The sequence below is a fragment of the Pantherophis guttatus genome, chromosome 2 (genome assembly GCF_059756535.1).
Source record: "Pantherophis guttatus breed Tessera chromosome 2, ASM5975653v1, whole genome shotgun sequence".
Classification (NCBI taxonomy): Eukaryota; Metazoa; Chordata; class Lepidosauria; order Squamata; family Colubridae; genus Pantherophis; species Pantherophis guttatus.
This window is the reverse complement of record NC_142064.1, coordinates 45,233,950-45,261,348: the sequence shown is the minus strand read 5'-3', so window position 1 is coordinate 45,261,348 and position 27,399 is coordinate 45,233,950. Positions and strand designations below refer to the sequence as shown.

At 35.4% G+C, this 27,399-nt stretch overlaps 1 protein-coding gene across 2 annotated transcripts in view; it reads left to right on the top strand.

Annotated features, from left to right (window-relative positions):
* CHD1 (chromodomain helicase DNA binding protein 1) overlaps positions 1-27,399 on the top strand; it is a 67,583-nt gene that overhangs the window by 6,885 nt on the left and 33,299 nt on the right. For both annotated transcript variants that reach the window (XM_034440737.3, XM_034440736.3), the window contains exons 3-12: positions 5,701-5,902; positions 9,403-9,507; positions 9,937-10,004; positions 11,292-11,441; positions 12,550-12,818; positions 14,026-14,251; positions 17,207-17,307; positions 19,665-19,843; positions 22,341-22,468; positions 27,073-27,289. In XM_034440737.3, coding sequence (XP_034296628.2) covers positions 5,701-5,902; positions 9,403-9,507; positions 9,937-10,004; positions 11,292-11,441; positions 12,550-12,818; positions 14,026-14,251; positions 17,207-17,307; positions 19,665-19,843; positions 22,341-22,468; positions 27,073-27,289 — 1,645 coding nt within the window. The remainder of the gene's footprint in view (positions 1-5,700; positions 5,903-9,402; positions 9,508-9,936; positions 10,005-11,291; positions 11,442-12,549; positions 12,819-14,025; positions 14,252-17,206; positions 17,308-19,664; positions 19,844-22,340; positions 22,469-27,072; positions 27,290-27,399) is intronic.

Genomic DNA, 27,399 nt, shown 5'->3' with positions numbered 1-27,399 from the left:
TTATCTTTTATCATTTCATACAAAAATTGCTTTGTGCTTTTAATGAGTTTCAGCAGAATTTTATTTCATTCCAATAGAGAGAGAGAAGTGCAGCCTTTAATTGATTTATCAATGAGATCAGTTACTGTTTTAGTAGTTATTGAGTAAATATTTAAAAAGATATACTTCTTTAAAAGTATGTTTAATCCTATACATTTATCCTGGAATAATTAATTAATTAATTAATAACTAATTAAGATCCAGTTTGGTGTAGTGGTTAGATTGCCGGCCTAGAAACCAAGAGATTGCAAGTTCTATGCCTTCCTTTGACATGAAAACAGTTGGTGCGTGTGATTGCCCAAACCACCTCACAGGGTATGGTAATTGTGGGGAAAATAGGCTGGAATATATTTGACACTATCATTTGACCATAAATAAAAAGGTGCAATAAAAATCTAATAACTTAATTGTTTTACAAACTTTAATATATAATACTGAGTAGGTCTTTCTGCCTATACATTGTTTATAATACAAATTATTAATGATCTTTCTAGTTTCAAATGTTTTTTAAAAATCTACTGTTTTCACCTGAAGCTGATTAAACTGGTTGGAGTTTGCTCACTATTTTTGCACTGAACAACCTTTATTATTAGCATGGTGTAGCGCTAGTTATTTTCAACCAGTATAATAATGTTAGATATCAAACATAAAATTTAGGCTCATGATAATTATATCAGATTACAGAGGTATTATCTGGCATATAAAAATCCTTAATTGTAGATTTTGTATTTAATGTGTATATTACAGATATAAATTCTGTAGTGAGGATTATTGGAAAATCAGTAAGAAATAAATTTAAAACGAAGAACAGTAATTTATTAATCTTAATGGATTAACATACCATATTTCCTTGAAAGTAATATATTGTCTCTAATGAGCTTATTTAATATCTATTTGATTGAGCTGGTCTGTTTTTCTATTCTAAAAATTTCAACTTGTTGATATTCTTAATTTTGTAGATCTTATTAAGTCCAGATCACTTTAATTTAGATCTGTTATATATTTTCACATACACAACTTCTTTCTTTTATTCATTTAGTTTATTCATTAATTCATGCTTTTTATCAGATAGTTCTTATATTACAGGTTGCTGTTTTCCAATCCTCATTAAAAGGTAGATCCTTGAATATGGAACTCCTCTCTTGTCTTTGGTCAGTTAAGATTTTAAGTGTTTGGGGGAAGATAAAAAGTAGAGGCTGTTAGAAATCTTGTATGTATCCATGCCAGATAGCATTTCTGCTAAGGACAATATTGGTCCAGTTTTAGCATTTTGATCAGTATCACAAATGTAACCTAAGGAATGAATTTGAAATCATGATTTATCTGACTGTTTAAGGGTGAAAAAAAAATAATTACTGAAGAATAAAAAGATATTGAGACGTTCTGAATTCAAAACACTATTTAGTGTTGTGTGGATTAAGAAATGGACATAGAAGGAAAAATAGTGATAGAATATAATATGAGAATGAAGTTACTGCAAGAATATGCATTTTAGTACCACATGAAAAAGTACTAAAACTTAATCTCCCAACATTATTAAGGTGAAATCAATATACAGAATGAAGAGGAAGAAAATATTTGGAACACGGTGAAATAATTACGTTATGGAATATACAAATTCCTTTGGTGTTATGTTAAATAAAAATATGAAAAGGATGCTTGAGGAATGATGGAATGAAATAAATTGTGGATGAAGAAAAAAATGATTGATGCAAAAACAGCAGAAATTTTTTTTGTGTGTGTATGGGTAAGTAGTAAGTAGACCTCAATTTACCGTACTTTTTAGAGTATAAGATGCACTTCCCTCCCCCCCTAAAAGAGGGTGGAAATGTTGGTGCGTCTTATACACCGAATACAGCCATTTTTGGCCTCCCGAAGCCCTGCCCTGCACATCCTGTTTTTGTGAAAAATGGGCCCATTTTTCACAAAAACGGGGAATGCAGAGGCTTTGGAAGGCCTGCAGAGTGCTCCTGTGAGCTGGGGAGGGCAAAAATGCTCCTGCAAAAACGGGGCATGCAGAGGCTTTGGGAGGCCTGCAGAGTGCTCCTGGGGGCTGGGGAGGGCAAAACTGCTCCTGCAAAAATGGGGCACACAGAGGCTTTGGGAGGCCTGCAGAGTGCTCCTGGGGGCTGGGGAGGGCAAAAACATTTTTTATTACTTACCTCTTTGAAATCTTGGTGCGCCTTATACACCAGTGCATCTTATAATCCAAAAAATACAGTCAGCGATGCTTTAGAGTTACAACCTACCTGGAAAAAGGGAGTTATGATTCAGGTTTGATAGTTGTCTGCTAGTCAGGTGACTGCACTTCAGGTCTTCATATGACTCGGTATTAAAATGATTTTGCTGAAGGGTGGACATTACTTCCAGTTTTTGATAAAAACATGTGATGCCGAACAATGGGTTTGCTTAACCACTGCTGCAGAAGTCATAAAATGTGACCAAACTGATTCATGCTTATAAGGGGCAGGGTCCATTACAGTCCCATATTGAGGACTACTTGTAGTCAAAGAGGGAATGATTAAATGAAAAGATATAGAGAAAATGGGATAGAAATAATTTTGGGGAGAAATCAGAGAAGAGGATTAGAGAAATTATTGAAAGGAGGTAAACCAGTTTGAAGTAGGATAACTGAAGAAATATTAAAACTTAACTTTTGACTTACACAGCATTTTGCAGCTAATTCAAGGTGTGAAGGCTACATCTGTGCCTGATTTTGGGAAGAATTCCATTATTGTATTCATATACAAAGAAAGGAAAAAAAACAAGGGCACAATATAGCTTAAAGAGTGTTAAGGAAGATATTTAGCAAAATTCTGATCAAAAGAACATCAGTTTGTGATCAGAACTCAGTTTCTGCCATTCGTATGTCTAGAGAAGCCGCTAATATTTACATCTGTGAAATCACCTCAGCAGAACCTTCTGCAGGTAGAAGAGGAAAGGATTTTTCTTAATTTAGGCATCTGTGTCATAAGTTTTGACTTTCCTGTATTTCTGGTTTGAATGCAAGCTTAAAATCTAATATGCTACAAAGATATACTCTTTCATCTATTCTAAATCTGAATTGGGCCTGCACTAAGTTCTCGTCCATTCAAGTTTCTCAGAAATTGGGGATTATACAGAAGAGTCTATAGTTATATATGTATGCAATGTTCATTACAAATATTAACTTTATGTTCAACTGGTACATAAAATTCCAGTTACAGTGACTGGAATGAATGTACTGATTCCAATGTTTATTCCAGTTCTTTGGAAGAAGAATGGCATAAGCATGGCATAGGTATGTTGGTAGATCACTCAGAATATGTCCGGCATGAGTTGCACAAATTAGGTTTTTTTTTCTATAAACATATATTTTCAAGTAGGCTATATTAGGATATGAGATTTAGGTGGCAATGTTTTCTACATGGATTCAAGTGTGCACAATTCTTGTTTATTCCTGAAAGAATCATAGTATATTAGCCAGGAGCATATAACCTTTGTCTTTGATAGCAGGTGCCCATTGGGCAGAATGGCAGAACAGGACCAGATCTGGTCCTGTTTCTTCATTTAACATTGTTTCTTCTTCTAAAGCTCCTTTTGAAAAATGTTTTTCTCCATATCATAATCTCACTAGATTTCTTGTTTTCATGGAATTTTGAATGCTATCCTCCACCAATAGGGAAACATATATATTTAAGATACATATCTTTTAAGGTATATTTTTGGTGGTGGAAAAGAGGCATCCACTCAGTTGAGCAGTTTTAGGAGTGAAAGGGCTGAAAGGAACTAAAATGGCCTCATCTGTATCTTATTTTTTGGCTATTGTTATTGTATACTTTGAAGTTACATGTCCCAATAAATCCAATGATAGTTTCCCATCATAGCTTGCCATTGTGGAAATGCATGAAGAAGTAAAGACTGGTATCCCTGTATCCTGTTTTCTCTTTGTGAAACCTAACTTGTGAAACAATATTCAAATAATTCACAGAAATCAAAGATATTTTAGATTAAACTTTTCTCATTTTTCTAGAAATAATCTGATCTTATTAATAATAACATCACTTAGAAATAAATATACTATAATTTTCATTTACATATAAGTAAATGTACCTACTGTGATTATTTGTTGGTTGTATATTTAATTCTTCTTTCAGTCACTTTAACCATTGTAATAATGTTTGAGGTTGCTAGAGCTGAATTTTAGGCTTTTGGAGACCGCAAGTTTCCATAAGCCTCACATTGTATACTTTTACTCTAAATGTTTTAGATGTGGTTTCCAAATCACTGTATTTGCCATGGCAACTGGCACTCATAAAAACAGAAGTCTAAAAAAGTTTAGAATTGTTGGTATTTTGGAGATCCTTGAAGACATATCTCTTCGCCCAGGCCTTCACAAAGAGAGGCAAATGCTGTTGTTTGATAGTGTTAAATGTATCATCATAGGATATAAGTTGTTCCAAGTAAAGCTGTCTTTTTGCAGTTGATTGACGGTGCTTTTGTCAATGCTGATGGTGTTCAAGTGATGCTCCAGGTTTTTTTTTGGGGAATTGCACACAAGGCAACTATTACTATTGGTATTATCTTTGCTTTCTTTTGTCACAATAGTTCTATTTCTATTTGCAACTCTTTGTACTTTGCTATTTTTTCCAGTTTTTTCTCTTCTATTCTGACTCTTTGGGTTCTTCTCTATTATACCAGCATGAGGGTATCAAAGCCAAACACATTCCTGCAAATGAATATTGGAATTAGATGCTAATACTTTATTTTATAACATTCTAACATCATGTTTAATGTTTGAAAATATTTTTTTATAAGTTTAATAAGATAAGGAGCATAATTAGCATCAAGAGAAGTGCTTAGGTACATAGTGTACTGCCGTTGCACATCATGTTGCTTATTTCTGCTTTACTATTTTTTTATGGATGGGGATGGATGGACAGACAAATCTCCCTTATATATAAGTATACATTCTGTTGAACATTCTGAATATGTCTGCTTTATATTGGAAAGATGATAGTGCATTTTTGCAAAATAATGTTTTAGTTGCTGTGTTGTGAAAATTTCTTGGGACAGTTTTGATCAAACTTGGCACAAATCAGTACAGCCAGTCAATCAGTTGCTTTTATTTATGTTTGTGTTACAAAGCTGCATATAAGAAACTGAAATATAAAGCAACCTATAAATAAGCTTCCCCAAATTACTGGCTTGCAAAAATACTTTAACCTCCCAATGATTACCATAAAAACAAGCTTCAAATGAAGGCTGGCAGAGGATCACTGTGCTTCCATGCTAATTGTAGGGGAAGAGAATTATTTCATGAGTAGCATGGTAACCAAATTATGGGAGGAAAAATTAAGCTAGTGTTCTCTTTGCTGCTATTAATATTACTAAGTTCAGAATGAAGTGCTCAGTTGCTTAGCAACATGATGCCTGAAATCATTCAGTGCTGTGTCTTCTCCATTTTCTAAGAACTACTATTGAAACACTTAATGTACTATTTGAATTAAGTGGAATGTTTGAATAGATTGACATAGATTTCATGGAAGTCCCAGTCTAAGATGTAACTCACTTAAGATCTATATGTTCTGTTTTAACTCTATTTGACAAGTTTTAAAATTACAAATAAACATTTTTTATTGCCTTTTCCTAGCTTTCCTAATTCTAAACTTATAATTGCAGCCAATCAGATGATGATTCTGGGTCAGCATCTGGATCTGGATCTGGTTCAAGTTCTGGAAGCAGTAGCAATGGAAGTAGCAGCCGGTCAGGAAGCAGTGATTCAGATTCTGGTTCAGAGTCTGGCAGTCAATCAGAATCAGAGTCTGACACATCCAAGGAAAAGAAAGTCCAAGCTAAACATCCAAAGGTTGATGGAGCTGAGGTAAAATGAATGAATTATTTATAATTGACACTTTTAAATTGATACTGTATTAACTGAGCATATGAAACAAAACTGGGAATTTAATAGTTATTTTGCTTTAAAATACACTGCAATGCTGTAAAAAAGTAATTGATAAAAACATTGCACAACATGTATTTATTTATAGCTGCCCATTTTAAGTATGTAATTCTAGAAGTGAACAGTATATATAAAAACATATAACAACCCAGAATCAATTAAAATAATACAGTATGAGGGGACAAAAACCTGAGATGTCCCGGCCCTGGAGCATCTAGTGAAATGGGTATAAACCCTCAGAGATGGACAGTCCCACAAATAACCTGGCTGTATCAAATAGGCCTTTAAAGATAATAATAATAATGAGCAGATTGAATTATACCCAGAAGCATATTGGAAGCTAATGCATATCACACATTGGTGCTTTTACTGGCAAATTTTGCAGCTTCCAAGTGTCCATGTGTTACTGCATTCTGCACTAATTGAAGCTTCTGAGTGCTCTTCAAGAATAACCCTATAGTAAAATGCATTTTAATAATGCAACTGTAAAGTGATTAAGGTGTGAATGACAGTGAGCAGAGCCTCCCAATCTAGTAAAGGGTGCAATATATGCACAAAACCAATCTATTCAAAACCTCTCCAGGAAGAGCTGGGTATCCAGAAGGACCCCCAGGTTGCACACCAATTCTGGCGGAATGTACCTATCAAGTATTAAAGATGAAGAATCACCAGACCAGGGAGCCCCAAGGTTTTGTTTTTACTCAGGTTGAACTTGAATGAACTAAGGTTAACTTGTTCCCTCCCACTGTACACTCAAAGCCTCAAACTACTTGACAATGTCACTTGTGACAAAAATGAATATAAAGCTGACAATTGTCAGAATATTGATGGTTTTTCCTCTGAGAGATAACTTCAACCAGAGGTTTTATGTAGATTTTAAATAGAAGCAGAGGGGACCTTAAAGCACCCCACAAAGTAATCCATCTCAAGCCTTCTTGAGGTCATCCACAAGTATAGCCAATGCTTTCTTGATATTATAACCTGGCCTGAATCCCAACTGAAAATGGTCCAGGTCCTGTTGCTCTAGAGTACCCATAATATATTACCTTCTCCCCAAATCTTCCTAAAAGAGAAACTGGACAAAAATTGTCCAATACAATTCAATCAAAAGAAGCTAATGAACCATTGCCTCAAAAGCAGGCAGAACATGCCTCTCTCAAAGAAGCATTAACCAAACAAGAACACAACTCCATGCCATCACCCGGCTGGTCTTGATGAACCTTGAGGGACCTGAAGGACAAGAATCTTAACAACAGATAATAGAGCTCATAACTCCAAGGACCCTGTCTACTTCTTCAGGGCTAACTGGGTGAATCTCTTCCCAGATAAGCTGCCAAGATCATGCCTCTGATACTTCTATAAAACCTGTCCATCTAATGCCAAATGGAGAAGGATCTGAGCTACTTTGATGCTTAAAATACTTCTCAAAGTTACCCTGCAAGACTTCTCCAATCCCTCCTTCCCAAGGAGAGATTTGATCACTTGAAATACTGTTATAGCATAATAAATGTATTGAATGAGCCCTCTTTAATATTCTTTGTTCCTATACAAGTAAGAGAAAAATGTTGATGTAAGAATCAGGGTGGATTTGATTTAAATCGAGTTGATTTAAATCACAATTTAAATCATGATTTAAATCACTAGTAAAAAGGCTTGATTTAAATCAACTCGATTTAAATCATATTTTTTAAAGAGCAACTGTCATCTCTGCTACTCCTTTGACCCACTGTTGACTCACCGATAGTCCCAGTGTTGCAGAATATACAGCCTCATGCTACATAACTAAGCTCCATTTCATGCTGAATAAACTAAATTATTTATGTATCTTAAATAGAAAACTGTCTTACAATAGATTTTTACCCCAAAAGTTTTTTATTAAAATAAATTTGATAAAAATCAAAAAAATCCGATTTAAATCAAAAAAATCTGATTTTTTTTATTTTTTAAAAAAAATCATTGATTTTTATCCACCCAAATTATCTAATTTGTTTACTTGCATTTAACAAGCCCATGATTAAAAGTTTCTGTTGGAAATGGCTGTTGTGAAATTTTGTTTAAAAGATAGACATACTAAGTGTAGCACAAGAAAAGTGGCCTAGTGGAAGTATTTTTAAGAGTAATTTGATTTGTTTCAATGCTTAGTTGCTGTTGAAGTCACAGCATAAAGCTTTATTTGCTTTTAAACAAACACAGCATCAATTTTAGCTTTCCTTATGAGCTTCAAAAATCTTACATAGATTTTTTTTATAGATTACTGACAAAAGTAATAAAAATTAAGCTTTGGAAATTATTTTGCAATAGTTGAGCATACCTGATGATACCATGGAAGATTTTTTTTAAAAAAGTAGATAACTGTTTAAAATAAATACTGAACAAATATTTGAACCAGGTGAGTGTTGTTATGGTAATTGTTTACTGTAATACAATAAGATTTCTGTTTGCATTCATTCAGAAGCTCATATGTTGCTGTCTTACTGAATTTATTCTTATATTCCTTTTTTCCAAATGATCATTTGCTAAAAAGATCCTAATCCTAATTACTAAACTATGAATTGGGACCAGGAGTAGGATGTTTCCATATATATATTTAGCATGCAATTTTGTGTGCCTCCAAGGATGGGTGGTTGAATATTGATAATTATAATAATAATTCATATGTAATCATTTATATGTAGCACTTTCTAGTGCAAAATTATTACTTATAGCAGCTACAAATGTTTCATTGCTGCATCTAGGCTGAAGCCAGATTGACATTGATCATAGATAAACACATTTTTATAAGTATTCTTGTAGTTTCTGGTTACCACTCTTATTTGTCTAAAAAAGGATTGTAATTTGAAAATGGTATCTTTCAAAGAAGTAGAAATAATTCTCTTCCATAAAAAGGTATTATCCACTCTGTTCAACCATTTGGTTAAACACACCTGTTCTTGATATCCATAAATATTTTCCCAATTCTGCAGATTGCAGTAGTTTAAATAGATTCCATAAACTCGGATTAGATAATGCCCTTTAAATTCAGTAGGTCTCCTCTAATTGTGGTACACAATTTGGAGTGGAGGCAAGTAATGTTTTACAATAACAACTAATTTGTGGGCCAACCTAAATTTTAGGATTAGCCCCAAAGCAACTCACTCGCTACTTAGAAAGCACTGTTTATTGAAGATAGTGGAGAAATGGGCCCTCCATGTGGTAAGCATGTTTGTCTTTTATTATTTCCATTAGGTTATTTTCTCTGTAGTAATAATACTGCTACCTACATTCTAGTTATTTGCTGATTTACTTCATTGCTTAATGCTCCTCAGTAAAAGAAGAAATAATCTGGGCTCTTATCTAACCACAAAATTTATTAAGAAATAATATTAGTAACTGCTGCCATTGTCTTACCATTCTGTAATGTTTTTATATGTATCCCACTTCAGTTTTGGAAATCAAATCCAAGCATTCTCGCTGTACAGAGGTCTGCAATGCTCAGGAAACAGCAACAGCAGTCAAAAGCAGCATCCATAAATAGTGGATCAGAAGAGGTAAATAATCATGATGGAATTTCATTTGTTTACATAGTTCAATACATTAAAGAAAAAAATGGAATGATTCTCGTCAAAGAAAAGTTACATTTCAGATTTGTGACTAGAAGCTGTTTAGATAATAATTGTTTCCTTAACCTGGAATGGCATTGCATCTTTAAAATTGCTTAGCAAATCTATTTCTTCATGATTCTGATTAATATGCTTTAATGAGTTAAAGTCATTGACAGCATCATTTTTAGGGGCTTTGATCCAGTTGCCTTTTAATGGATCTTTATAGTTGGTTTTCTTAATTTCTGATTGCAGTCTACAATTTCTTGATAGTTGGAGTAACTATATATAAATTTGTTGGGCAGAATATACATGTAATGAATTATTACTAAATTAATAGGGTGATAATAAAGTTCATACATATTTCTTGCTGTTTAGGAATCATCAAGTAGTGAGGATTCTGGAGATGACTCATCCAATGAAATCAAGAGGAAGAAACATAAAGAGTAGGAAATAAAAAATTTTGCTTCATAAAAGTTATTTCATTTACTCCATGCCTACTAGTGCAAGTTTATTTTCAGAGATATTTTGTTTCTTATCCAAGGAATAATATTCTTAAACTTCTTCATTGGTGTTGTATCTTATATAATCATGTCAGGATTTGTAAGAAAACATTCTAACACGAGAAATTCAGGCAACTACAGCAGAATTAAAAGTATTATTGCCTAGTTTATGTTCCTTTTCAATAAGTTAGAGCAGTGCTGTCCCTCCCACCTCTTGATTTTAAATCTAGGAAGTATAGATTTTTCTTACTGTCATATTTAAGAAATGTTGAGAAATACTTGATGCATAATGCAATATGGAGGAGCTCTACCTCTTTCAGTTTGAGATCATAAGAGGAAACTGTTATACTGTTCCTTCTAAACTGGGCTTTAGTTTGAAGGCCCTTAGTATAAGAAATACATTTTAAATTATACCAAAACTGCTTTATTTCTGAGATGTAATAATAGAATACTAATAGTAGAAACCATTATAAATGCAGGAATGAACCACTGCCTCAGGTTCAAATTCAGGACAAATGCTGATGCTAGTGATGCTTGCTGGAGATAGAAAAATATTTATTGTAGTTAATATCCTGTATATGTTTGGCTCCTTAAAAAATCATTAATATCGATAAGAATTATAGAAGAATACAGCTATTTTGTTAAGCAACCTGTCTTTTTTGGTTTTATTTTTTAAAAATCTACTGTATTTTTTAACTTTAAAGTAGGGCAAAGAGCTTGCAAAGAAACTTCTTTCATTTTCATTTTTTCCTATTTTTTTCTTTTTCCTCATCCACACACCATAATTTCAGAAATATAAAAACAACTTCTCAACAGTATGTAGTATGTATTATGTAAATGCCACTTTCCCTAGACTTAACATTGTTAATATGGCAGTTATCAATGTAAGGAATTAGTTAATGCTATATGTTAATGATTTTAAGTTAATTCATGATTAAATATCATATGAAAATTTGAAGTTATATGAAGTTGAAATAACTACAAAACTATTTTAATTGTTCATTTCAGTTTACTACATTCAAAAGCAATATTTTGATATTTAAAACTTTTTGCATACTTTTCTTGTACATCTTTTATAATAATTTTCTGCTAGGTTCACTATTGCTCCAAAATATGGTGGATAGTAATATTCTTTTTGTGAAACACAATAGTGTTTAATGTTTTTATTAAATTTTGAACAGAATAAGAATATATAGTTAAATATTTTTTCTGTAATTTTAACCTGAATAGTGAAGATTGGCAAATGTCTGGATCAGGATCTATTTCGGGAACAGCTTCAGATTCTGAGATAGAAGAAAGCAGAGATAAAAGTAGTTGTGAAGAGAGTGAATCTGATTATGAACCAAAAAATAAAGTCAAAAGCAGAAAGCCTCCAAGCAGGTATGTAATACCATTTTAGGAAATAAAAGTTAATATGCATATCTTCCCTTTAAAGAACCTTTTGAGGTACAAATTTTGAGGTACAAATAAATTGCCATCTAAATATTCATTGGAAATTATCTCTCCATGTGCTAGGAAGCTGGATTTTGAAAATAAACATTTAATTGATGGCCTTAGATGAGCAAAGCTGTAATATCAAATGAAAATCTGAGTTTTCAGACAAACCAGAGTAAAATTTTGGGTTGATAACAACTTGAATAGAACGTGTATTCTAATAGAAATGAGTACATGTCAACTGCATTAGTCAAATTGCCAACTGGTTACCTCAAATGGATATCTCAGAGATTTTATGGATAGTTTAATCTGTGTTAGAGGGCATTAATTTTTGTGCTCATTGCTAAATCAGAAGACCATGAGCTGTTACTTCATCCTATTCATCTGTCATAAAAGGAGGCACAAGTCTCCTTGTGTTCCCTTAGTTATCATAACCTAGTAATGCTATGAATCTAGGCTTTTGCTTAATGAACTTTTGGGCATGCAATTCCGATAATTTTCTAGATGCTACCACTGAGTAGCCAGCCAAATTGCTTATATGATATTTTCTTAATTGAATTTGCTTTTGTATATCATGGTGTATTTTTTAAAAAGTCAGGATAATGTTTTTGGTTCCAAATGATAGTTGATATATTAATCTAACATTCCAGGGAGCACATGGAACATCATAGTTGAGATTCCAGCTGCTTTTTTTCATAATAAATGCTATAGAGAAATCCAGTGTTTGGATCACTTTGATAGGTAGGTTGTCCATTATTCAGCATTCAAACTACATTCCTCATTTATTTCAGTAGTGTACTATGTCCTGTTCCATATGCAAAAGAATGGGCTGAAATTATTGTACAAGAAGAAAAAAAAATGAGCAGATACTAGAGCAGTGAAGTTGCTTTGTTTTAATACTTTACAGTTTCCAACCTTTTATTCAAGAAGTTTACAAAAAATCTCAGTATTTGTATAGCCCACAGTTTTCTAAGAATACTCATCAGTCATTTTTTCCAGGCATTGACTCAATAATGTTTTGAAAGACTTATTTTTCTATTATTTATTATTTAAGAATAAAACAAAAAAGTGGAAAGAAAACTTCAGTGCAGAAAAAAAGACAACTTGACTCATCATCATCATCATCAGATGATGATGATGATTATGATAAAAGAGGTTCTCGCCGCCAGGCAACAGTAAATGTTAGTTATAAAGAAGCTGAAGAAGCAAAGACGGATTCAGATGATCTCCTAGAAGTCTGTGGAGAGGATGTTCCACAGCCTGAAGAAGATGAATTTGAAACAATTGAAAAATTTATGGATAGTCGCGTTGGACGAAAAGGAGGTAATCTTCAATTTACATTAGAAAAATATATTCATAATTGTTATAGTTTTGTTTTTATTTCAGTGTACATTGAATGGCTACAGGCTACCTTGGGGCCAAATGGCTTGCGATATCTTAAAATTTCATTAAATATACATTTTTCTATGTAAAATAACAGAAAATATATGTTCATATAAAAGATTTGATGGTTTACTCATTAATAAAAGTACTTATTCTCTTTAGCTCACTTAGACATTATTTGTATACTACTACATGATATACAAGTAGTCCTCAGCTTTCAACTATTCGTTTAGTGACCTTCAAAGTTACAATGGCACTAAAAAAAGACTTATTGTTTTTCACACTTACAATTATTTCACACTTATTAATTACTGGGGGGGGGAGAGGAATTTAAAAAAAACAGGTCAGGTAGATAAGAAATGATTACTTGTCTCCTCCCCCCTTCTTTAAGCATTTTCTCCTCCCTACAAGGGAGGAAAAGAAGAACCCAAATGATTTCTAAGAAATCTTTCTTGGTTTTCTTATTGTCGTCCCCCCCCCCCCCCCCCGCAGAATGGAGAGATTTGGGAACAAGGGATCACACGTAAGTAAGCAAACATGCAATGAGGAATACAATTGGCAGTTTGAGTAGTGCACTTGCAGTTCTAAGCCCTGAGCCTACTCATGGCTGTTGCCTTACGTATTTTTTTGTTGTGCCTGTTTACTTTCTTGTAACCCCTTCCTCTGCAATCTTTCAGTTCTGCAAAGAGGGGGGGAGATAATAGTCAGCCACAGATATTATGTATTAACTGTAACAGTGATCATGTGACTCGGACAGTGCAAAGGGTGTAAACTTGGGCATGGGTCATAAAATTATTTTTCTCAGCCGTATTATAACTTTGAACAGTTGCTGAACAAGACAGTCAGTAAGCAACATCTACCTATATCCTAGTGATTGCCCAGCATGAAAAGGAAACTTCAGCTAATCAGCATCTCTAGCCAAAGTTCCTGAGTCTAACTTGGTATTTTACGGCAATCACTAACAGTTTGTTTTACATTGGTTGAAATCACAATAGTCAATTCTTTGGCAGAATATTATTTCTGTGAAACTTTTAATTTGACAATACTGCATCACATTTTTGCATTAAATGCCTTCGGAATTTTTTATCTTAAAACCATCTAGTATTTTATACTCCATTTAGTCATTAAACTGACTATTTTTTCTCAGCAACTGGTGCTACAACCACTATCTATGCAGTTGAAGCTGATGGAGATCCAAATGCAGGATATGATAAATCAAAAGAATCTGGTGATATGCAGTATTTGATTAAATGGAAAGGTTGGTCCCATATTCATAATACCTGGGAAACTGAAGAAACTCTAAAGCAGCAGAATGTTAGAGGAATGAAGAAACTGGACAACTATAAGAAAAAGGATCAGGAAACTAAGCGTTGGTGAGTGTTTGCAAATTATAATAACATATTCTTAACATGTATAATATTTGCATGATATATAAGGCAAGTGTCATTAAATAATTTATATTTTCAAATTCAAGGTATATCAGTACTCCTGATCGCCAAATTCAGGATATCTTCATGGTTTAGCAGAAGAATGAATAGATTTTTTTTTAATGTAAAATATTTAATAATACAGGTAGTCCTCAACTTAATACCCCAATTGAAACCAGAATTTTTGTTGCTAAGCAAGGCAGTTGTTAAATCAGTTGCAGTTGATTTTTTTTTTTTTTGCCAATTTATTAAGTGAATTACACAGTCATTAACAATCTCGTTAAACACTTCCTAAACAGTGATTATATATATATGGCCACAGTACACTGCAACTGTCGTAAATGCATGCTGACTGCCAATTTTTTGTCATTTGACTCTGAGGATGCTGTGACGATCCTAAGTGCAAGGACCAATCATAAGTCAATTTGTCATTTGAAGTGCCATTGTAACTTCAAATAGTTGCTAAATAAATGGTTGTAAATGGTTGTAAATCAAGGAATACCTGTAAATCCAGGGATTTACTATGCAGGATACAGGATACAGCTTTACTAGACTTTAAAAAACATTGGATGAAAATAAATATCCATAATCATTGCTAAACATTTGGGAAGATGTTTTTATTCTAAAAAGCTATCTAATTTTTGTCTTTAAACCAATGTTATTTAAAATGGAATCTTCAGTTAAAAAGAAGACAATTCTGCTGAAGTTATGAACATATAAGGGTGCAACAGTATAACTCCTGCCATAGTCTGCATTAGAAAATAATAAGAGAATTATTCTTTACATTGATTCATGTTGCACAGAATGTGTAAAAATTCATATTGAAAATTTTATACTCAGAAATGTACAGATCAAATACTAGCTATGCAATATTATTCGAAAATGCATTGTTGATTTTTTTAGCAATAGTAAACTTTACTATTTTACTACTATTTACTAAACTTTGTTGGCTAAGTTATATGTTGGTTAAAAGATTAATTTTATAAAAATGAGATGATTTCAGTCTATAGCAAGATGGTGCCTTGTTTTTAATTGTATGAAAAAAGAATATTCAATATAACTTAGTTCTGGCTCAATTATGTATAAGTCATTAAAATCTGACTAAAGTTCCAATTATGGGTGTACATGAAATAAAAAATCCTTTTTAAAAACAATGACAGAAAACCATGGATTCCAGAAATTCTGCTTGAAGCATTGTTAGGTCAGCCTGAATTCAGCAGAAACAAAACTCCAGACATTTTAGTTATTTTAGGGTTTTTTAGATTTTTTTAAAATCCCACCTTCATTAGTTTTATAAATAACTCAGGGTGGTGAATACTCCTTCTTCTATTTACTCTAGAACAACCTTGTGCGATGAGTTGGGCTGAGGGACAGTGACTAGTCCAAAGTCTCCCAGCCAGCTTTCATTTCTGAGATTGGACTAGAACTCACAGGCTCCTGATTTATAGCTTGATGCCATAACCACTCAATTAAACTGGTCTATACCAAAAAGTTTTAGCTGAAACAAAATCCAGAAGGATTCTGGAATTATTTTATAGGGCAAGTAAGTCAAGACTCGTGCATGTCACCCCATCTTTTTCCAAGTGGAGCCAACCCAACTTATTTTCGCAGCACCTGCTCTCTCCTTTCAACCATAGTCAATCCATGTTTAACCAGTCTGACCACCCATTTTTATAGAACTTTGCCTCTTGCTTTTCTCCTGCCCCAATTTAACCACCAATGCCAGTGTATTAGCCTGTATGCATATTTTTAATTATGAAACTGATTACTAGTGATAAGTGACAGGTTCTCAGAATGCCTATTCCACTGGCTTCTGTCCTATAATCTTCATAGCCCATCCTTTCTCTTAGCCATGGTTGCTAATCTCCATACATGCTGTTTTCAAAGAAATTCTTTAGTTGTGATATTTCCATATTCTTATCCACACATTCTGCTTGATATATTGTGGTGTTTTGGTCCATATTTAGACCCATACAATCCTATTTCATCCTCATTACAAACAAGGCATAGGGTAGCTGTTCCATGCACAGAACAATTTGTGCATGGAATGTTTTGTATGTTGCTATTTCTAGTCTTTTTCATACCCCTGGCTAGGATCTAAATACCTTGGTATCAACAGAAAGTTCTTCCTATGTCCTCATGTTCCTGAAACTAAGGTTCATGTGCTATAAGGAAAAGATTAGATTTTAGGCCATGAAGTACATGTCAACAGGTCCCGAAGTGACTGTTAACTAGCGGTTTCTTTTTCTTGTTATTCTTTTTTATAATTTTTGGTTTTTTTATTATTTATATCTAATAATATAATTGATTATCTAATATAATCTTCATTTATATTTCGTAGCTAATGAATTTTCATAGCTAATCCAAACAAAATGTCCCTGGTGGGTTATATGTTAACATATAAAAGATACAGTGAAAATATCTTTTAAAAAATAGTAGGGATTAACTAGTAAAAAAATATGAAATAATAAATCAACCCTCCCTGAAAATGGATGCTGGGAGGTCAAACTAAGTTTGAAGATTTGTGAAATCAAACTGTCTTTCAAGATTTTCTTAAAACCATAAGTGAGAGTTTTACAGACCTGCTGTATAATTATAAACCATTTTTAGTAACTTGTCAGAAAGATAATACCTAAATGCATTAGATAATCTTCCATATTAGCCTAAATCTTTATCTAAATATTTAAGAAAGAGTTTTTGGGGTTGTGCAGGATAACATTGGGAAGTCAAGAAGCCACACTATTCATATTACCCTTCAGGACCCAACCATTGAAAGTCACAACTCTGTAAATGTCATATATGGGGTGGTTGTCATCTCATTAGATAGAGTATTTTCATACCTTGAAATCGGTATCAGTGTTATTTTTAATGATGTCACTAACATGCATATTTTCTTTCCAGGCTGAAAAATGCTTCTCCAGAAGATGTAGAATATTACAACTGTCAGCAAGAGCTTACAGATGACTTGCATAAGCAGTATCAAATTGTAGAGAGAATTATTGGTAGGTGATATAACTTGAAACTTGAAATGTACATGATTCAAATATGTTTAAATTGATAATATTTATATAAAACATTATTTTAAATGTATTTTATTTATTTGTTTAGGTTTAAAGCTGTTGTAATCACGGTGACTCTCTTAAAAATTACTATCTGGGTTTTGCTGAAAATAGATAAATTAACTTTAAACAATGCTGTTGAATTTGTAAATGCAGTAATAGTAGAGAAATATAATTACTTCACCACTCTTTCTGTCATATTGTAAGCTTAAACTTAAATTCTTATCAATTTTGATAACCTGTATTTGATTGCACTCAAGCTTTTGCCAAATCAAAAATTTACTGGATTGGTGACCAGGAGGCAATGCAGGAGCAATCATGTCAATTGCCAATATCAACCCCTTATTCCATAGGCAGATCAAGTATCCTACAGAATGTACATCAGGGCTTTGGGGAAACCTTCAAGAAGTGCCCTATGAAATTAGTTGTTTAGGACAGTGATTGTAATAGTCCCATCCTCACATTATCTGTGGAAGACTATCTCTGATCATATGTAGTCTTCTAGACAATAACTCCTCATCCTCTTCCTCCCTACTATGGGTTACGTCTAATGTCTGAAATGGTACAAGATTTCCTGCTTGAGCAGGGGGCTGGACTAGAAGACTTCCAAAGTCCCTTCTAGCTCTATTCTGATTCTGATTTTAATGCATCATTGATACCCAGATGGGCATATCTCCAAGAGGAAGATATGCCTATCTGGGCATATCACTCCCTTCTATATAAATCTCAGTAATACTTGCCTAATCCATCTGCTGATCCAAGATCAGAATTTGAATGAGAAAGGTTATATTATGGAGAAACCTGACATTCAGGAACAATAGTTTGATACCATAGTATAGCAGTGTCCCACTACTTGGTTACCAAGATGAGGTGGAGAGAGGAGGAATTAAAGTAGGGCAGCTCATCCCCTATCTCCTCTCATATATTACTATTTTGATACTATCTTTTCCTCACTAATCCCTTCCACTCCCCATTCTGATAATGGAGTTGACTAATTTACTTCCTTATATCCTTCCAGCTTCAGTCAACCCTTTTTCCCTGTGGCTTTTCCTTCTCTCTAAATGGAGTGCCCCCCTTTGTGGAGAGCATTCTACCATCCTTGTACCCCCCACCCCCCCACCCCCCGCCATCTCTTTGGATGGTAATTTGCACTGTATTATTTCTACAACTGACATAAGTCTGGTCATCCAATTTCTTTCTACCATATTTTTCGGAGTATAAGACACACTTTTTTCCCTCCTAAAAGAACCTGAAAATTTGGGTGCGTCTTATATTCCGAATGTAATTTTTTCGAAGTGCTTCTTCAGCCCTAAGGAGGCACTAATGAGTGAAGCTATCTGCGCTTCCCTGCTTTGCCTGCTCCCTCCACAGACTCCCAGCTGTGAAGGTTTTTTTCACCCCTAACATGCTAGCAGTGAAGTGCTTTGCCTGCTCCCTCCCCTCCCACTTTCAGCTGTGAAGGTTTTTTTTAGCCCTAACGAGGCGCTAGCAAGTGAAGCATGGTTTGCCTGTTTTTCTCATTGCTTCTCTCTCCAAAGATCAGTTGTCCTTTAGAAGCTATTTTTTATCCCCAAGCAGGGGATAAAAACCAGCAAACTAATGTGCTGAAGCTGACCAAACTAAGGACGCTAGCCAGATGAATACCTGGTAGGCAGGTTTTTTTTTCCTATTTTCCTCCCCAAAAACTAAACTGCATCTTATACTCCAGTGCATCTTATACTCTGAAAAATACGGTACTTAATTCAAACTATTCAAGTTTTTTTACCTTTTCCTTAGGAGTCTACATGCAGTTCACTTTTGGTGTTGATTTGGGGGAGAAGAGGACATTCTGTAGACCCCTTTTTTGTGAGCTACTCTAGGGTTGAACTCTCCCCCCCACCTATTTAGCATATACATGAAACCACTGGTTGAGGTCATCCAACAATTTCCTTTCCCATGTACCTTCCATTGAAGTTGTCTCTGGCTTTCCCAGGCTTAAGCTTCTGGCTGCCTCTTCAGCTTGCATTCTTGCATTGTTCCTTTTTTATTCAGTCCAGTTTCTACTCTGATGCTATTTCAGCTTTTTAACTCCCATTCACAGATCTCCAAGCAATTAACCATTCTCTCAAAACATTTGTCACTTTTTCCATTTTCTTTTTTTCTTTTCGTAAATCTTTCCTTGTTAAACAATTACATTCATTCAAACTCAGACATTATTAACGAGTATTGTATTTTAATCAGGTTTTGTGTACAATCTGTTCTTCATGATTCATTATTTAAGTGAAAATGTTGCTTTTCATTTTTATGCTTATTTTCTATAGCCCATTCTAATCAGAAGTCAGCAGCAGGTTATCCAGATTATTATTGTAAATGGCAAGGTCTCCCTTACTCAGAGTGCAGCTGGGAAGATGGAGCTCTTATTGCAAAAAAGTTCCAGTCACGCATTGATGAGTATTTTAGTAGAAATCAGTCGAAGACTACTCCATTTAAAGATTGTAAGGTAGGTAAACTTTAAATTCTATTAGTAAATGTATCATATTCAGCATTTAAAACATAGACGTTTTCATTGTGCAAATGAATAAAGTCCATAAATAAAGGCATGTATAAATCCAATAAATATGAATCGAGTTGTCCTCAGGATAAACAAACATATCACATTCTAAGTGGTGATTCAGTCAAGGTTGTCTTTCTCTGAAACATCTAGGAATATGCCAATACAGAAACTGCTTTTTATTTCAAGTATGAAACAAAACTTTCCTCCTGAGGGTGTTCCAAATTGGGATAGCTATTCAATCCACAGTAAACTATGGCAACTCAGAACAAGCTCCTGGACCTTTGTTTTCAGTCATGGATCACAAGATTGGCATTCCATGATGACAGTCCCTGGTTAACCAACTTATGCAAAAACTAGCAAGAGAGAGGCTGTTTAAAATATTTTTGAAAACATAAAAATATAATCATAAGTAACAGTGGAATCATTTAAATTCTGTGAAGAATACTTGAAAAATGACATGTTTCATCAGCATTACCTTTGTACCTTCAATAGGCAGGCTAATTTATTTATTTAACCAAGCAATCAGTTAAATAGGAAAATAAATAGGGAAAAATAAGCAGAAATATTAGGTGTTAGTATTAAATTGCTTCAGCTACTGAGTCTCCATTCTTAAGGGTCCTCTTTGTAGACTTCAGCTCAGCATTCAATATCATTATTCCAGATATTCTTCTAATTAAATCAAATCAGTTAGCTGTACCTGACCACACTTGTAAATGGATCATAAGCTTCCTAACAGACAGGAAACAGCAGGTGAAGCTAGGCAAAATCACATCAGATACCTGTACAAATAGGACAGGAGCCCCCCAGGGCTGTGTGCTCTCTCCACATCTCTCTCCACACCAATGACTGCATCTCAAAAGATCCCTCTGTTAAAATACTGATGTTGGCAGATGATACAACAGTGATTGGTCTCATTCGAGACAACGACAAATCTGCATAGAGACGGGAGGTTGAACAACTAGCCTTGTGGTGCAACCAGAACAATCTTCAACTAAATACACTCAAAACCGTAGAAATGGTGATAGATAACTATACTACCACCTCTTACAATACTAGACCACACAGTATTACCAGTAGAGACCTTCAAGTTTCTAGGTTCTATCATATCTCAAGACTTAAAATGGACACCTAACATCAAAAATGTCATCAAAAAAGCACAACAAAGAATGCTTTGTGCGCCAACTCAGAAAGATCAAACTGCCCAAAGAGCTGCTGATTTAGTACTACAGAGGAATTATTGAGTCTGTCATCTGCACCTCTATAACTCTCTGGTTTGGCTCTGCAACCCAAGAAGACAGACACAGACTTCAGAGGATAATTAGAACTGCAGAAAAAACAATTACTACCAACCTGCCTTCCACTGAGGACCTGTATACTGTACGAATCAAAAAGAGGGCTGTGAAAATATTTACAGACCCCTCGCATCCTGGACATTTAAACTCCTACCCTCAAAACGATGCTATAGAGCACTGCACACCAGAAAACTAGACACAAGAACAGTTTTTTCCTGAATGCCATCACTCTGCTAAACAAATAATTCCCACAATACTTAGTAAAATTATTTACTAAGACTGTACAGTAGAACCTCTGGTCACAACCATAATTTGTTCCATAACTTCGATCACAACCCAATTTGGTCATGAGCGGAAGCAAGACTGATTGAGCATGCGCTTACAAAAAAAAGGCATGTAAGGGGAAATTGACCGCGGCGTGTTTGATCTCCACTCGAGTATGCGTTCGCAACAAGATTCAAAACTTACATGACTTTTTTGATCTGAACCCAATTTGGTCATGGTCAGAAGCATTCGTGACCAGAGGTTATTCTTTTCATCCTTCCTATTACCTATCTCCTCCCACTTATTACTATAACCTTGTTGTTTGTATCTCTATGATTTATATTGTTTTATTTGTTTCCTAATATGATTTGATTGCTTATTTAGTAACCTATGACTATCACTATGTTGTATCTTATGATTCTTGATGAATGTATTTTTTTCTTTTTATGTACACTGAGTGCATAAAAAGACAAATTCCTTGTATGTCTAATCACACTTGGCCAATAAAGAATTCTATTCTATTCTATTATAGGGTCTCAAGATATAGTTACATGGCATGTTGTGTCATACGCAGTCAGCTGCTATTTTGCTCTCCCTGGCGATCTTTAGCCTCAGCCGATGGGTTTCTGACAGACGGAAAGGGAGTTTATTCTGATAGGCTGGGGCCAAAGGCTCCCAATACTGTCATGTATGTGTACGATTACTGCCACAAAATAGTGATGCGTTTTTAAATTTTTATATATTTTTTTTACATTAGTCATTCTTTATTTCCTATAACCATTAGAACTTGGTATCTCTGTTGTTTTTGAATGTCAGATAGTATAGAATTCAGGTTTTCAATTGAAAGCTAAATAAGGAATAAAAATATTTCTTTTTTACTTTGGTAGGTTTTGAAGCAAAGACCAAGATTTGTGGCTTTAAAGAAGCAACCTAATTACATTGGAGGTCATGAAAACCTAGAGTTAAGAGATTATCAATTAAATGGACTAAATTGGTTAGCCCATTCATGGTGCAAGTATGTACATATTTAAAATCTTACAACCATATATTAAAGTGCATATATATATTTGCTCTGTTCAGTTTTACTAACAGAAAATAAGTGTCATAGACATTTTCATTTAGCTGACTATTTTTTATTTATTTATTTACTTTGACCTTTAACTGGCTGGACTTCTTGCTTCTTGTTTTGGAACGCTCGCCATTGCCTAAGACTGAGAGAATGACTTGCCCAAGGTTACCCAGCTGGTTTTGTGCTTAAGGCAGGACTAGAATTCAGAGTCATATAGTTTCTAGGCCAGTGACCTAACCACTATACTAAACAGGTTTTCTTATCAGCATAAATATGTTCCATTCATACTTGAAGGTGCAAAAATAATAATTATATTCTAAAGATATTTCAGGTTTAACATAGGGACTTTGCAAAATTGATGCTTATTGGGGCCTTAGTACATTTAGAAGTAAGAATCTTGCTTTCTGTATATGTTTAACCCAAAGTACAGTTTTAGGATCAGATAAAATCTATTCTTTCCTTGCTCCTTGGAATTTTAAAATGTATTTAATAATCTAATTTAGCAAAGTGGGAGAAAAGTACTGTTGTCTTATTAAACCATGAAGATCAAAAACTTGCCAGCCAGTTATATAGCAACAAACTACACCAAAAAGGAAAATATATCACATATAGTAGTTACGCAGAAAAACTATTAGAAGAAAATACAGCAAACATTCAGAAAATGTGAAACTCAACATTGAGTTGACAATTATTTTTATTAGGAATAATTCTAGAAAACATAAAAGTATGAAAATTTATTAAGTATGTGTGTATGCATAATGTATTTTAACAGCTGTAACAAAAATCAGCTGTAATTGTGTGTGTGTGTGTGTGTGTGTGTGTGTGTGTGTGTGTATATATATATATATACACACACACACACACACACACACACACACACACACACACACACCGTATTTTCCGGCATATAAGACGACTGGGCGTATAAGACGACCCCCGAATTTTCCTGTTAAAATATAGGGTTTGGGCTATACTCGCCGTATAAGACTACCCCTCTTCCAATGCACACCAAATAAAAATTAAAAAAGCATCAACTGGCTCACCCACAATGTAAAAGCAGCTGTGCTAGACCCCAAATGGCCCCTGAAACAAGCAGGAACCTCAAAAGCCCAAAAAAACAACTTTCACACTTTACACACACACAACACAACACAACACAACTGGCTCATCCACAATGTAAAAGCAGCTATGCTAGACCCAAAATGGCCCCTGCAACAAGCAGGAACCTCACACAGCCACAAAAAGCCCCCAAACCCAACTTTCATACTTTACACACACAAAATTCCACATACAGCTTTGTGAGATTTTGTGTGTTTGTGTAGTTAGAGTGAAACACTACAGAAACACACTAAATCTCAGAAAGCTGCACAAATATTATTTTATTTTATTTTATTTTTATTTTTATATGAAAGCTAAATTTAAAACTTCCTAAACTTTAAATGGCTAGGTCTAAAAAAGAACAATTAAAAAAAAACCCAATTAACAATTTTTTTTTAAAGATCCCAAAGGGGAAAAAAACTTACCCAATAGAACAGGGGTCTCCAACCTTGGCAACTTTAAGACTTGTAGACTTCAACTCCCAGAATTCCTCAGCCAGCTTTGTTTTGCTGGCTGAGGAATTCTGGGAGTTGAAGTCCACAACTCCCTGCCTGCTTGATTGCAGGCAGGGAGTGGCTTGATGATGGAATGGATTCAGGCAAGCGAAGCAAGGCAAGCAGCTAAGGCAGTGGTTCTCAACCTTCCTAATGCCGCGACCCTTTAATACAGTTCCGCATGTTGTGGTGACCCCCAACGATAAAGTTATTCCTAAAACCATCAAAAATATGTGTTTTCCGATGGTCTTAGGCCAGGGGTCCCCAACCTTTTGGACCTCAGGGACCACCAACTTCATAATTTTAAATTTCGCAGACCACTAATACGAATCCAGTGCCCCGCTTGCTGAAGCACCTGGACTCCCAGTACGGGATGGGGTCCTTCAGGCACTCTCCATCCTCTCTGTCTCTCTCTCTCTCTGTCTCCCACTCTTTCTCTCTCATTCTCTCTTTCTCTCTCTCTCATTTTCGCTTTCTCTCTCTCTCCCCGTCTCTTTCTTTCTCTCCCACTCTTTCTCATTCTCTTTCTCTCTCCCCCCCTCTCTCCCCCCTCTCTCATTCTCTTTCTCTCTCCCCCTCTCTCATTGTTTCTTTCCCCCACTCTTTCTCTTTCTCTCCCCCTCTCTCATTCTCTTTCTCCCCCTCTTTCTCATTATCTTTCTCTCTCTCTCCCACTCTTTCTCTCTCATTCTCTTTCTCCTCCTCTTTCTCTCTCTCTCCCACTCTCTCTCTCTCTCTCCCCCCTTTCTCTCTCCCCCCACTCTCTCTCATTCTCTCTTTCTCCGTCCCCCTTTCTCTCTCTCCCCCCTCTCTTTCTCTCTCCCCCTCTTTCTCTTTCTCTCTCTCCCACTCTTTCTCTCTCATTCTCTCTTTCTCTCTCCCCCTCTTTCTCTCTCTCTCTCCCTCTCATTCTGATTCTCTTTCATTTTGTCTCTCTCTCTCTCATTCTCTCTCTGATTCTTTGATTCTCTGTCTCTTTCTCTCATTCTCTTTCATTCTGTCTTTCTCTTTCATTCTTTGTCTCTTTCTCTCTCTGTCTCATTCTGATTCTCTCTCTCTCTCATTCTCTCTTTCATCCTTTGTCTCTTTCTCTCTCTGTCTCATTCTGATTCTCTCTCTTTCTCTCTCATTCTCTCTTGCTCTCATTTCATGGGCCAGCCAGTGTCTTGGGGCTGAGAGGAAGTCAAACATCACCCTGAGAGACTGAGGGCCGGAAGAAGTGTGGGAGCGAAGCACTACTTGAATTTGTGCGGCATGAGTATTCGCCTTGGTATATTTGCGCCAGCCGATGGCCAAGGCAGCCCTCATCTCTCTGCTGAAAGTGCAGCATTGGGATTCTGCCTTGGTATATTTGCGGCGCAAGGCAGCCTTCGTTTCCTGCTGCTTGGGACTCAGAGCGGTAAATGGTGACTGGTCCGGGGAGCAGTTGGATTTTGCTCTCCATTGCGGACGCCAGATCAGCCCCCTGCAAGATCTCATATTTCGAGGAGCGCTCCCTGAAGCGGGGCTGGAAACTTTGGTTGGGCTGCCTGAGAGAAGAGAACTTGCAGGGGGGCGATCTGGTGTCTGCAATGGAGAGCAAAATCCGGCTTCTCTCTGCTGTAAGAGCGGCATCAGGATTCCGCCTTGGTATATTTGCAGCACAAGGCAGCCCTCATCTCCTGATGCTTGGGACTCGGAGGGGTAAACGGTGACTGGTCCGCAGACCCGCTTCAGGGAGCGCTCCTCGAGAGACGAGAGTTTGCAGGGGGCCGATCTGGCATCCGGATTAGAGAGCAAAATCCAGCTGCTCTCCAGATCAGATGCCATTTACCACTCTGAGTCCCAGGCAGCAGGAGAGGAGGGCTGCCTAGCGCCACTGGCTGGCACAAATATACCAAGGCGGAATGCTGTTGCCGTACAAATGAAAGTAGTGCTTCATTCCCACAGCTTCCAGCCATCGCAAACGCTGCTTCTTCCCGCTTCTGCCGCCCCCTCCCCCACCGCCACAACAGCACCATTCATTCCGGATGGCGAGGGCTGCGCTCGTTTTTCTGTATTGCACCACCTGCAAAACCCCTGTGAAAGGGTTGTTTGACCCCCAACCACTGAGCTAAGGTAAGCAAGCTGGAGGGGGAAAAGTTTTTCCCTTCTCCATGGCTCTGGCGATCCCAGCTGAGTTGCCTGATTAGCAGATCGTCAGAGCTTGGATTGCCAGAGCCATTTCGGGCTGGTCTGCCTGGTTACAGGAGAACGACACCTGGCGTATAAGACTTTTGAGAAGATTTTCATGTGTTAAAAAGTCGTCTTATACGCCGGAAAATACGGTATATATCTATATCTCTCTGTCTCTGTCTCTCTGTCTGTCTGTCTGTCTCTCTCTCTCTATATATATATATGTATGTATGTATGTATGTATGTATGTATGTATGTATGCGACACATTGTATAGCAAAGGTAAATTCAGATATTTTGAATAATAGCTTTTAGGAAAAGAGTCAAGTGATTAATTAAAAATAATAACAGATACTAGGAATAACATCCAATGATTAACCAAAGTATACTATAAATATTTAGGTAGTGGTTAGCAGTTGGGAAATAAATGGAAGGGGAGAATGTGGCTACCAAAAGGTGTGGTGGGTTTTTTGGTTTTGTTTTGTTTTTTGCAGAGCAGATAAATTAGTAGTTCTGTAACTTTTACTTTGCTTTTTGTATCTTTATTCTTGTTTCATTTTTTAATGATCTATCAAAGCTTATGCAATTAAATAATAATGTAAACAAATCTTTTCAGTCCTTTATCCCCTTGATTCCATGTGAATTACAATATGAATAAATATTGTAAAAATAAGTAAAATGTTAATATTTAAATGACTATATTGGTCAAATTTAGAAATTAATGCTATCATAATAATTTCTAACATGTAGGAATTAATGAATCTGTATGTGATGTTTAACTTATTTTGTTCATACCACTTTACAGGGGAAACAGCTGTATTCTTGCTGATGAAATGGGTTTAGGCAAAACAATACAAACCATCTCCTTTTTGAATTATTTATTTCATGAGCATCAGTTGTATGGACCTTTCCTTCTTGTAGTACCTCTTTCCACCCTTACATCTTGGCAAAGAGAAATCCAGACATGGGCTCCGCAGATGAATGCCGTAGTTTATTTGGGAGATATTACCAGTAGAAATGTGGTAAGTGGAATTATAAATTAATGGGAAACAGATCTGGAAGTATTATTTGTATAGTGGTGTAATTTTAATCCGCATCTTTATTAAAGAGTTTTTATATTAATTTTTATTAT